Source organism: Lampetra planeri, chromosome 8, assembly GCF_965212315.1.
Source record: "Lampetra planeri chromosome 8, kcLamPlan1.2.h2, whole genome shotgun sequence".
In the NCBI taxonomy this organism is placed as follows: domain Eukaryota; kingdom Metazoa; phylum Chordata; class Hyperoartia; order Petromyzontiformes; family Petromyzontidae; genus Lampetra; species Lampetra planeri.
The window spans coordinates 12,257,994-12,271,515 of NC_136114.1; the positions used below are offsets into that span (position 1 = coordinate 12,257,994).

The window sequence follows — 13,522 nt, forward strand, 5'->3', positions numbered from 1 at the left end:
TTACATCTCGAACACGTCCCACGAAAAGTTAATCTAACCTAACTTTTTAGGGCTGGAATAGCCGTTGTCAACATCCGTGTTTTTTTTAAAGGTTGATAACACGGGTTACCACTTTATGGATGCTTTGGGGAAAAAAAACATATCCCCCGGCTATTGAGCAGTTTTGAAGTTTTTAATTCGAATTGCCATGTGAGCTAAAACTCTGGAATCGTGGATTTTCCGCCACTAATTTTCGGCACTTTCGCCGATTAGATAAGCGTGCGAGGACAGCCACACATGTAAAACCATTGGGAGTTTGACAGCACGATAGGGTGGGGGGGGGGTCACATTTGCGTTTTGTCAGGGGCCTCCAGTGACTCCCGCGGGGCTTGCAATGAAGACGAATGCGGTCATACTCTAAGGGTTTTTCGGTAAAGTCGCGTAGGTAAAAATAAAAAATAAATAATAAACCGAAGAGTGTGAATCCATGCAGTCACGAAAGCTTCAAATCTAGAACGAATGCTGTCCCCTTGGCCGACTTTAGAAACGTGTCCGGGTTTGCTTTGTGGATAAGCTGTGTGTGTGTAGGGGGGGGGGTGATGAGGCAGAAACAGCCCCGATCCTGGTCTGTTTTGATTTGCGTTGGGAGCCGCCACAACAACAAGCAGCAACGAAGCCACGTGGCACTTGTCCACGTGTGCGCGGCTGCCCCGACAGCTGATTCACAGCGGTCAGGGCGGCTACGTGTCGAACAAGACGCACTCCGTCGTCTTCGTCGGGACCGGCCTTGATCGATTCACTGCTGGATGAAGGTCTGCATGCAGGAACCAAGGTGGTCGCTGCACAATACTCCATCCACTGCAGGATTGTTATTCTTGTTTTGCTGCTATTATCCTTGGCAAACAAATACACCCATGAACTCGCAACAGGTTATCGATTATGACGGTACGATTCGATCGTGATCGGAAGCTGTTTGTTCATGAGTTATGGTCACGCGCTCTTCACTAAAAGCAGGGGATTGGAACCCAAGGCCATGTGGACAGGAAACGTCGCTAAAACCTTCACTACCCCTGCTCGATTTACAGGATCGTAACGAGCTCGCATACCTGTCAACCCATTATCAGTGCCTACCTCATTACAGACCAATTCAGACATTATTGGTCACCCGTGTCCTTATCTCAACGTTCGTAGTACAATGTCCCATCACAAGAGATTTCCACAAACAATTAAACACATTTTTTACCCGAATTTAAAGGGCTGTACGCCGTGTGGACCGAATAAACTAATGTTCCTTTACAAGAATACGGGGTAAACCGTATGGGTTGACAGCTATGAACTCAATGGGACCTGTTTTGCCATTATAAAAGTATAACAAATTAAGAATATGGTTTTACCCTTTCTATCTTGATTTGAAGCTTTCGTGACTGCAGGAATCCATACTCTTTGGTTCTTTCGGTAAAGTCACGTAGGTAGAAAATAAAATAATAAAACAGCTGTGTTAAGCTGTTAACACCAAACAGAAACCTTTTGCAAGGAATCGTGTTACTGCATTAAGCACATATACTTGTGAACATGCGAATAGAAATAACATGCTCTGATAGTATTTGATGCATTTTTTTTTTAACTGATTAGTCCACAGCAGAGACGGCTTTCTTTCGAGGCGAGTCTCAAACAGTGTTAGACCACGCAGACGATGCACTATCAGGACAAATATATGCGGTTAATGCAGACACTATTCCGTACACAAGGTTTCTGTTTGATGTTTTAACATCTTAACACAACTGTTTTATTGCCAGAAAGGGTTAAACCTATTCTGACATTTTGGTATACTGGCAAGGGAGGTCACGTGACGTAGCTTCTCATCCCGAGCTCTCAAGGTCCTGATCGTGGCATTGTCATTGTGCTGTTCGCCTTTCGGCGTCCTCTGATCTAACACTGTTTGAGACTAGCCTCGAAAGAAAGCTGTCTCTGGTGTGGACCAATCAGTTTCAAATACAATGCATCATCATATACTGTCAAAGCATGGGGGCCGTCCATAAATGACGTCACGCGATTTTGGACGATTTTTGACCCCCCCCCATCGTCACACGGCGTCACAAAAAGTCAGACCCCCCTAAAATATGACGTCACAAAGCTCTGCCGACCCCCCCCCCCCCCAATAAAAACATGCTTCAAATCGCTTTAAACTATTGTCATTGTAGTGCGTATTTAATGTGGCGCTGCACTCTGATGTTGTCTATATTTATTTAAAGTTGCGCATTTTGATGTGACGTCACATTTCTCACCCCCCTCCCCTCGTCACACATCGTCACAAATGTCTAACCCCCCCTCCCCCCCCCTAGGTGCGTGACGTCATTTATGGACGGCCCCATGTGATTTTTGTTCGCATGTTCACCACAAGTATATGTGCTTAATGCAGACATGATTCCTTGCAAAAGGGGTTCTGTTTGGTGTTTTAACATCTTAACACAGCTGTTATATTGCCAGAAAGGGTAAAAAGAAGCCAATTTCTTATTTCAAAGATAATAATAAAATAATACAAATAAAACATAATAAAATACAATTCTCACTTATTTTATTTCCCTTCTACGTGACTTTACCGAACGAACCAAGAAGATGAATCCCTGCAGTCACGAAAGCTTTAAATCGAAAAATAAAATTAAAAGTTTGTGAATTGTTGCAAGTGAGCAGTGTTGGCCATCACCGCGTGTGAAAATCTCATCGCCCGCTATCCACGTTCCGGGGGCCCTCCCCCTCTTCGCTAACCACGCCCCCTCTCTACTGACCACGCCCCTTCCAGCACACAGCGAGACATGACGGAGCGGGGCAAAGGTTCGTGATGTTTGGTGATGGATCGGTTATCTCGCGAACAGCACCGACAAACATTACATTTGTTCCTCGCTCGCGGTTGTCCGCGTGTGTCGACGGAGTCGTCCTGGGTGCGTTTCACGGCCGTTGTCTCTGCGTTAAAATGTGTTTTTTTTTTAAATATCGAGGCCGGGGTTTAAGTAGGCCGCAGTCGGCGCCTAGCCCTCGGCCTGGATTTAGACCGGGCAAGCTGCGCCTCGTCCCGGTTGCGCGTCGGTGGCAGCGAAGCCTCCCCCACCCCGACTCCACCGCTTTGGGTGTCTCCTCATCCACAAACTCGCCGCCTTTGTCTTCTTGGTTCTTTCGGTAAAGTCACGTAGAATGGAAATGATAAAATAATAAATAAAACATAATAAAATAATTCTCACGACGTTTCGGCCACAACACAAAGAGAGCTGTCGGAAAGACAGCGTCCCAATGACAGCTCTGTTTCTTCACCTGAGGAGGGCTGCTTGCGTTGTGGCCGAAACGTCGTGAGAATTTTATTTTAATATGTTTTATTTTCATTATTTTATTATTTCCCTTCTACGTGACTTTACCGAAAGAACCAAGAAGATGAATCCCTGCAGTCACGAAAGAAGCTTTAAATCGAAATTTAGCCGCCTTTGGTTGGAGTTAAAGGGCTACTTGAAATATCTTGACGACTTTTGGTTATCTTTTGATGTGGTGTAGCTGTGACGAGTTGAGATGAAACGGGCTCGCGTTAATGTTTTGATAACGTTTAGATTAAAGCGTGGTGTCAAAAGTGACATTAAGCAGTTTTAAGTGGTTCTGTTTAATGACAGTCCCTCCTATCATTGTGAACAAGTTATTTCGTGAATGAGGGCAGGCGGCCAACACTTAAATAACTCTCTTCGGTCACAGCACCTAAGCCACGTTCATTATTTTAATAGTTGAAGAGGGGCCATTGCCTTGAAACGTCGCCTAGTAAAATCTATTTATTTTCAGGCAGTGCGTTGAGTTTGTGTGTACGAGTTGTGCGAGTTCACAGACAGACGGCTATGGGAGTTTACTTGACAATTTGCTGTGTGGCGTGAAACGTCGACGAGTTTCGTAGCGCACACTGCGAATTTACCCCTCGTGCACCATCCACACGTGACCACACACGTGACCATCATCAACACGTGACCATCCACACTTCACCGTCCACACGAACACGTGACCACCCACACGTTACCATCCACACTGCATCCACACGTGACCACCCACACGTGACCATCCACACTTCAGCCACACTTCAACATCCACACTTCACCATCCACACTTCACCATCCACACGTGACCACCCACACGTGACCATCCACACGTTACCGTCCACACTTCACTGTCCACACGTGATCACACAAGCGTGCGGGAGGCCGGCCTTCATCGACCACTGCCTGTGAATGATCACACACACGCAGTGTACATAATACAGGTTTCTGTTGTTGGGTTAGATCGCGTAAATAAATAAATGTGTCGTTAAACCCGCCACCACCCGACACGGCCAATTTAGTAAGGGTTGTCACGTAAACAGAACGTACCAATTCGTCACTAGTACGGCACTACCACCGGTGTGTTGGAGAGCCAAGCCACAGCATTTACAATCTGAGTACGACGTCTCGTCAGTAATCGCAACCAGCTTCATCAGGCGACAGCCAGAAAAAAAAACACGGTGTACTCCGATAATATGGGTAAGCTCAGGTGTGACCAAACACTCGCACCGTTCACCGTGATGCCCGACGTTTCGCTCCACGTGGCTTTGAGCTTCGACCGGAGGAGTAACGTTCCCATTGCGTGTGTGGCACTCCTTTCAAGGCGTCACGGGAGGCGTGGAGCAGATGCTGGACACGGAGAACCAGCGTGCAACAGAAGTCCTCTCCAGCAAAGTGTCTCGCCTCAAGTCGGTACGCGGTGCCCCATCACAGCTGATTGAGTTCAGATTCAGAATATTTAGTGATACTGGAGGAATCCGATGAGCCATAAAAGCTCTTTTTCACAGATGTCAGGGTAGGGGCATGGGGTCAGAACTTTATCACGACAAACAATGGAAAAAACAATATGGTTGCAAAGCATATGGAAGGTAAACAAATTACTAAAAAATATATACAAATACAACTTTTTTTTATCTTATCAGGTAAAGCACACTGAGCTATTAGGTTTTTTTAGGATTAAAACTGGGACGATTGGCCCATGAAGTCGATTGATAAACAAGAAAATATAATCGGCTGAATTTTTGTGGTCGATTTCACAGCCCCCTTGAAAAAATGGTATCTGCTCCGGCTTTACTGCCTTCCGAAGGCAGTGAACCCTCCTACAAGCCGATCTCGGCGTGACGTGGCAGATTATGCCGAAGACGTCAACGAGCTTTGTTGATCATCTTACGGCCAGCACCACGTGGGAAAAAAACTTACCGTTTTGCAACTGTTTTGTGCAGTTGGATTACTTGAGCAATCGATTATTTATATAATCACATATCCTAGCTCGACAACATGGATTAGGGCATCGCAAGACTGCAGGGATTGTGACGACGTGGGGAGGAATTCGCCCAAATGTGGCCTGGTCATGGCTAATTATGTTGAGTGTGTACATGCAATATAAGGTTGGTATTGTGAAAAGTATTAACGTTTGGGTTCACATAAAAATGCTGCTTTCACTTGACTGCAACAAATGACCGCTGGATGGTTCTATAATTTGGAGGTGCATTGCACACACTTTAAATGTGTGGATAAGCTTCATCATGTGCCGACCAATAAGGACTGTCAATTTCAGAATGAATGCGCTGTGTTCACCTTTCATAATACTGTGGTGTATGGACATACATGGATGAATTGACTTTTTTTTATCCCCACTTGGATGGATGGTATGGATCATTCAGTTATTCTGTGTGTCAAATAATTTATCCCATAAATAACCCACAATTTATAAAACGATTATCTTCAAGGTGACACCCCCGTATGCATTATTTGGATGCTTTGAACATTTTGACTGATGTTATCTTAATTCGTGGAACTGCTTTTGTGTGTGTGTTTGTCTTTGAACTGGTCTTGTGTTGTGCAGTTTGCTTTGGAAATTGACAAAGAAACAGAGGAGCACAATCAGTACCTGGATGGAATGGTGAGTTTAAATGAGTTCACTATTGTCCATGGAATAGTAATTGCCATCATTGCTTTCTCACCATTAATGTAATCCAGGGTTGTAAAAATAGGAGATGGAGTGAAGCGATCATCTTACGTGCAGGTGCCACGTGAATTGTGGCTTCACATTCATATTCTTAGGTTTTTTCGGTAAAGTCACGTAGGTAAAAAATTAAAATTAATAAAAGTAAAATAAAAAAATATAAAAATCACGACGTTTCGGAGGCAACACAAGCTTCCCTCTTCAGGTGGAACCGTCACAGCACGATAGCTGTGGCTTCACAGTTCGATTTATTAACAAGATGGCGATGGCTTTGAGAAGGCCTTCATCTAGCAGTTGATTAATCATGGCTGATGATGTCGATGATGAATGTTTTCAATGGAGGGTGAAAGAAAAAAAACCTCAACTCGGAGCAAACCTAAGCGTGCTGGCTTGTTGCCTTTCGTAATAATTTAACTGGCTTTATGAGAAGCCCCCTGCTGGAGAGGTATGTGGTGAGTAGGCGTGTGAGGCTCAGGGTCGGGCGGCAGGGCGAGTGAGTGCGAGGGTTGATGCGGGGTCGTGACCCCGTGAGTACGGGGTCACATTTCATCCACGACACGGAGGTCGCGGGGGGGGGGATCGCTGCGATTGGGACGGGGTCTGTCGTGTGACAAACGTGCCAAGGTCGGTCTCCTGAAAGCTCTGCTTGTGTTTTTTTTTTCAAGTTTAGCACGTTTGAGCGTTTTATGGACCTGTTTGTGATCCATCAGTCCTTTCGTCCATAGCGCAAGGTCACTGGCGTGTGCCCGTCATTCCTGACTCTCAATACAAGGACTTTTTATTAAGCTCTTATTGTTTGCTTCATTTTCTCATACTGGAAAATGTGATAACCCACATATATGTTTTAAAATAACTCGCGCGTATCTTAATTGGAATGTCTTAAAATCACTTTAGACATCCCGTGACACATGGCGTCATGTGGCCAACCGGCACGTATTCGTTTTATTAGTTCCAACGGGCAACCTCTCAGTTGCAAGTCCAGTGTGCGAACCGTTGCACCGCGGCAGCGTCCGTGCTTTAATCAGTTAAAAATCTGGACATCTGTGTAAAAAGAGCTTCATAGCTCATCGGATTTCTCCCGGATAAATATTCTGATTCTGAAATGCCACCTTGTGGAATAAAAGCGTGATTCGGACTAGCCTGACTTTGCTCGATTGACGCACCGCGACGTGCCTCGTGCCTGCCCCAGGACAGCGAGTTCATGAGCGTCACGGGGCTGCTGTCGGGCAGCGTGAAGCGCTTCTCGTCCATGGTGCGCTCCGGCCGCGACAACCGCCGCCTTATGTGCTACCTCGTCGCGGGGCTCGTGCTCTCCTTCCTCGTCCTCTACTACCTGGTCTGGCGCGTCCGCACGTGATCTCGTTCATCGCCGCCGCCGCCGCCCGTGGAGCGACCTCCTCCCTTTGGACGCACAGCTGCCCACTGACGCAAAAGAATTTCCAAATTTTACTCGAAAAATCGAATGCACGGGTTGGAGGGGGAACCTTTCCCTGACACGAGGACTGAGTTGCACTCTCGGTAACCGTTGACGCGTCTCACGCGTATTTACGATAACGCCCCTCGGCCACTTTTGTAACTGCAGGAAGTTTTTTTTTTTTCAAAATTGATTAAGTGTGCTGAAATAAAAAAAAAAGTGTTTTATGGTCAAATACGTCCCAGCAGCTAAGGTACTTGCGGTGATACGTGAACGGGCACACTCAAATTTCGAAACACAGTATCGCCAGGTCCCAAATATTCCCCTCCAGTTCCCAGTTAACGTGGCTGCGATGCTTCCTTTGGCAGGAATGATTGACCACGCTGAACTTAGAAACACAGTCATATCCAGTCGAAAATATTCACCGCCAGTGTCCGATTAGTGCGGTGGCTAAGTTGCCTGTAAGTGACTGACGTTCTTTGTGGGCCGTTTAAAAGTGGAGAGGCGGCCTCCCCTTTGGACGCGGGCCGCATGAAATGAAGTTGTGGGCCACATTCCACTCGTGGGCCATGGCTTCTCCACCCCTTGCTGTGACACCTCTCACAAGTCTTACCGAATGTTTGACCTGCTGGGTTATCGAGTAAAATGTCAAGTTTTTTTGCGTGAATGATTTTTGTGGGTAAATGTATATTTGGGGGGTTGGATGGTTGTTACACTTTGTGACTTTCTTGTGTCCAAATCTAATCACATGCACTTTACAGTCTTGGGGCGTGGTTTTCATCGCATTGTATGTCTATCAAAACAATAGGGTATATTTTTTTCCTTTTGCACTTGCAGTCCCTGGGTGGATTAGTTCAAGTATCGGGAGTTTTGACCAAAATGATTTTAGCTGTCGCACATCTTTACCCAGGCGGAGTTTGTGACGCACGGTCATTGGGCGAGTGTGTGTGTAGGGGTGGATGGGAATCTGCGCGCTCGTATCCCCAGCCACGCTACACGCACCAACCTTTTAATTTAACAAGTGAGATGCTTTAGGTGGCCGGGTGGCTCGGAGGTCAAAGCACTAAGCCGACCCCCCGCCGTGCGATCCTCGATTCAAATCACGGTGTCAGCCGCCCGTGATTAAACCGGATACTTAAGCGCAATGAGTTGATGGTCTCGGCTCGATCACGAATGACTGCACTCAAAAATAAACCCCCCATCACATGAAATGTTTTGGTTTTCATTTAATTCATCAAATTTGTAGCTGTTGAGAATTAACAAAAATGTATCGGCTTAATTTTCCGCGCGCCAGACATTTCTGTGCAGCGGGGCTTGTGGTAAAGTGCTCCCCCTGGTGTGCAGATAAAAAAAATGACTAAATTATTTCAGAAGTGGTCCTACGACGTCAACTTTGACATTTAACATTGGGCGATGCGCAGCTTTTCCAAGAGTTGCCAATGGACTCCACCTCTGCCGACGTGACGCCGTTGTCACACTTGAAATAAAACTGGGAAGAGACCAAAAAAAAATCGCGCGCAAGACTTTTGACTGCAGTAAGGATTTCGTAGTGTACTGCGTCATCGTGGTTCTAATACTACAACAACGTGATGGGCGAACTTGGTTTTTTTTCTTTGCTCGAAATGTCTTGCCGATTAAACAAAAGAGGCTGGTTGCCTCGAGCTTCATTGTTAGTGTGACGAGTTCATATGAAGTCAATCTGTTGCACATCGAATGGATTTTAGGTGTTTGAAAAATTATGGTGGTGTGTTCTATACTGTTGCTGGTGGGGTTTTTTTTTGTCATTTCCTTATGACTGAAAGTGAAATAAATTCATTTGTATTGCAGCTATTGTTTATAGATTGCCTTGTCGTCAAATATTGCATTTAGGTGACAAAGAAATGTTTCCATTAACCCAGCCCATACAAAAGTCTTCCAGGCTTAAATGGCCCTCCACAAACATGTGAATGGTCGATGTGTGTAATGATTCACCTCGACCCCACCCCGGCTCCCTGCCCCAGGAATTCAATGATTCGTCACAAATTGGGGTTACGATTCCATCTCTTTCATTCAGTTTCGTACGTTTTGACTGCACATTACCACCCTTTGTGAATCCACGGCTGTATGAAGCCCCCTCCCCATGCAGTGTCAGTATTGGAGGTGATTTGACCATTCTTCACCACGCTGGTCAGTGCGGCTTTTCCGATCGGCCGTGTTACAATACCAGTTAAGGTAACACCCCATCCACCGATGCGAGCCGTCGCTCGGAATCAAACTGAAGTTGTTGGTTTCATAGCGCAGTCGGACAAGCACAGCGCCACTTCTCCACCCCTGTCGGCATCGGTGGTGGCGGTGACGGTGACAGCGCATACGGTAATTTAATTGTTGGGACCACTTCCAACGTGGAACTTTTCTCAAGTGCGCAAGTATTTTCTCCGTTTCGGCGCCGGTGTGTGTCCGTCGCCGGCACCGGACCGTTCGCACGTGGCCCGCGGGGCAGCAAGCCGCGGTTAAAGAGTTTGGGGGATTACGAACCCGGCACTGAACAATGCGGCATGGAGCGGATGAAATGTGAAAGGGCTACGACGTCGGGTACCGCGCGTGGGACTGGACATGCGCGGATTAATGTGCGTGGAAGGTAACAGTTGAGCTGGCCTCTCTCTTCTCGGTTTAAACGTGATGATGGTGGTGGTGGTGGTAGTGGGTTTTTTTTTTTTGCACACCCCTCCACCAAACAAAGCCACCGCCTCGTATAAAGAGCCGTCGGTCAAAGGTTAGGCTTGCTTACATCAAAGGGGTATAAATAAGACGTGAGCTGGTGGGACAAGGAAATAAAGGCGGACGAAATGGAGATTATGAGTCTCAGTGCGTGGCCAGGGCCCCGCATTCCAGACGACTTTAATTTATTCCCGAGGGCAATAAGGAAGGCGCGACGCGGGGCCCTTTGAGAGATGCTTTGAGAATTTTTTTTATTTCAAAATTCGTAACGTATGTACACAATACATTAATATTGCAGTTTAAATATACATCTTGGCTACGATAATCTGCTTTTGCACAAAACACGTGCTTGGTTTTGTTATATATATCTTTTTTTTCTTTCTAATTGCAGTACTGGACGTTTTCTTTTTTTAAAGTGGTGTCTGTTGCGAAGATCTTTCGGTCACAGTTAAGTTGATCTTGCGAATGCGGGCTTCGTGTAGTCAAGCATTGCTACAGATTAGGGCAAAAGGTGCAAGAGTCTTCATGGGTGAGTGGGGGGAGGTGTGAAAGAAAACCGTCTCTTCCACTTGAAAAACTTTCGTTATTTTTTCTTCACCACAAAAGTAACAGCTTCCTCCGTACTTGGCTAGTGGAGCTACTCGACAGCGATGCACTTTACCTAGCGGCGTAAGCGCGTCGCTCCGAGGTTTGTGCTGTGGGATCGGGGTGGGGGGGCAGCGCAGCGGCCGGGGCCTGCAGCCACTTGCGAGTGATGTCCCTCGGTGGCGCGCGTGTCGCGCCCCGCCAATCGTGGCGTTGAGAGACCCTCCTCCGCCATCACACCACCACCAACACCACCTCCCCCCCCCCCCCCCACAAGATGTCTTGCGAGTGCAGCGTCTCTCGTAAGTTGCCTCGCATCTCAACTTTGCTTCGGAGGCACGAAGCGCTCGTCTGTAAGTGCGCAGAGAGCGACGGGGGGACGCTGACCCGTCCCCGCCGCTCGGACTCGCCAAAATCATTGTGGCCGTCGAACCGCGCGCCATTCCTGGCAAAGCCGTGCATGCGTGCGGTCGTTCCATCGGTGGCTCCAGACCGAACGCATCCCTCGCCGTGCCCCATCTTCGTTCGTCGTCGTCGTCTTCGCCCGCGATCGTCACTTGGACCAGGCACTCGCGGCGGCGGCCGCCTCGCCGCTGATGTAGGCGAATCCCGGGAAGTGCTGCCCGGGGTCGTAGTCGGAGGCGCGTCGAGCCATGCCGAGCGGCGCGAACATGTCCGAGGTCGGCGGCGCGGGCAGCGGGGCCACCGCACCGCTGGCGCTGTAACGCTGGACGTGCGCGTGGTGGTGGTGGTGTCCGTGGTTGTGGTGATTGTGGTGGTGGTGGTGGTGCGCGGCTGCGGAGGACGACGAAGGGGAGACGGAGGAGGGAGACACGGACGAGGCGGGACTCCCGTAGCAGGCGCCGCCGACCAGAGCGTGGCCGCCGCTGCCCCCGCCGCCCCCCGTGCCGTCGCCCCAGCGCGGGGCCACGGAGCCGGTGCCGGCGGAGGGGCCCAGGAGGCACGGCTCGAGACGGCCGGACTGCCGGCTGAATGGGTACTGCGGTAGGAGAGAGGGGAAGAGCGACGGTCCACCTCGGATTAGTACGGTTGGGTTACGTACGGTGCGAAAGACATTCAACGGACGTAAATACAAACCAACTTGGTTTACGCATCGACAGAGATGAGGCTGATTCACGTTGAGACTTTCAGAAACGGATGCGCGTGGGGTCACGCGCACATGCACAGAGACACAAAGATCCTCCGAATAGTAGAGACACGAACGCATTCCATGGGCCAGAGGAGAAAACCACAACCCCCCCCCCCCCACAGCCCTGGCCTCTTAATGGTGTTTTAGGCCTTGATCAGGGCAATAAAGCTGAGATGTAGGTCCTGTTGATATTCCATACGGCTCTGCTGTAGCAGACGGACGGAGAATATCGCATCTGTGCAGAGCCCCGGCCTGAAACTACAATGGGCGTCTGCGAGTTTCTCAGTGTGCCTGGCATGATGATGATGATGTTGAATAATCCTTGCCAGGACTATTCCTGGCACGCTGATGAGGGAGATTTCCCCTCGTCAGCGTACACGGTTGGCTACGTACGGTGCGAAAGAAGTTCAACGTACATATTTGTTACAATCAGTGCGCCCTCCACCCCCGGCCCCTTCTTAAAGAGCTTTAGAAGGGGGGATGATCAATAGGACACCTTTCCAATCCAGCAGAAGCCATGCTTCGTCTCGCGGCAGTTGATATGATGGTCACGCAGTGCGGGGGCCCGGCCCAGGTTTTGCTACGCTCGCGTCAGCGTTTCGCTAGGAAGGAAAATCCCTTCCTGGCACTTTACCTGGCCTCAGGCTCTGTATTGCTGCTCTGCATTGCTCCATCCTTCTACAGATACCCGTACCCGGCCGGGTACGGGTACGGGTAGCCGTTTGCGACCCTGGTGCGGCCGGGTACGGGTACGGGTAGGCCGTGAGTGACTGGTGAGTCACCGTTTGTCACTCATTTCGGGTAGGGTATGGGTAGGGAACGGGTACCCGTACCCGGCCGGGTACGGGTACCCGTTTGCGACCCTGGTGCGGCCGGGTACAGGTACGGGTAAGGAATCAAAACCCGTTTGCGACCTCTGATCTCAACCAGATGGAGCACCTCGTCAAGGTGCCTGCGTTGGTCTCAACTTGGCGCCCAGTGCAGCCGTTTGCAGCTGCACGAAACGCAGGCCTGAACCGCAGCGTTGCCCCCCTCGCTGTCAGAACCAGGGGAGATGGATGCCATGTCCGGCTGCAAGCGACGATCACATTCTTGCTTGCAACATCCTTCAGCTAGCTCAGGCCTGGCTGGATATGCGGGGGTTTCAATGTGGTCCTCGGTGGAGGATGCCGAGCACCCCACCCCCACGCCCACAGTCAAACAATGGCAAGGGCATCATCATACGGATGATACACGCAGAGAAAGATCCCCCGTGTAGCCTTTACCAGGCTATCCGGGCAAGTGCTGTTAGCGAGCACCTATGAAGGCCGGCACGGCACAAGAGGGGGTGGGTGGTCAGCGCCACGCCCGGCCGCCTTTGTCTCACCAGTGGCGATGTTTACACACCGCATCAGGTAATCATTTGAGGCTGAGTCGACATAGGGGAGCCCCAGGGCCGGTTCAGATAATCATCATTTGCATTGGCCGTGAGCGCAAATCGAACTCGGGTCGCTGGGTTCGTAGCCGAGCGTGTTAACCGCTGTGCCACCACTCACCATACTCGCACACACACACACACCCCCACACACCCGCACACACTCACACACCCCCACACACACACACCCACACACCCGCGCGCACGCACACACACACAACCCCACACACACGCACACACACACCCCCACACGCAC

General features: G+C 49.3%; 2 protein-coding genes across 3 annotated transcripts in view; one reads left to right on the forward strand and one right to left on the reverse strand.

The window, feature by feature from the left end:
• Window positions 1-2,725: 2,725 nt before the first annotated feature.
• BET1L (Bet1 golgi vesicular membrane trafficking protein like) lies at window positions 2,726-9,246 on the forward strand. 2 transcript variants are annotated; one of them, XM_078597066.1, is made up of 4 exons: window positions 2,726-2,811; window positions 4,645-4,733; window positions 5,887-5,943; window positions 7,196-9,246. In XM_078597066.1, the coding sequence occupies exons 1-4, from the start codon at window positions 2,793-2,795 to the stop codon at window positions 7,361-7,363; spliced, it is 333 nt and encodes a 110-aa protein (XP_078453192.1). In that variant the 5' UTR covers window positions 2,726-2,792; the 3' UTR covers window positions 7,364-9,246. The 2 variants fall into 2 exon arrangements, with proteins under 2 accessions (XP_078453192.1, XP_078453191.1); XM_078597065.1 differs by having other exon boundaries at window positions 2,794-2,918.
• A 1,733-nt stretch (window positions 9,247-10,979) lies between these two features.
• The window catches only part of LOC144720459 (transcription factor RFX4-like), a 45,080-nt gene continuing 42,537 nt past the window's right edge, over window positions 10,980-13,522 (reverse strand). Inside the window, exon 18 of the mRNA XM_078597261.1 lies at window positions 10,980-11,702. Coding sequence (XP_078453387.1) covers window positions 11,256-11,702 — 447 coding nt within the window. The 3' untranslated portion in view covers window positions 10,980-11,255. The remainder of the gene's footprint in view (window positions 11,703-13,522) is intronic.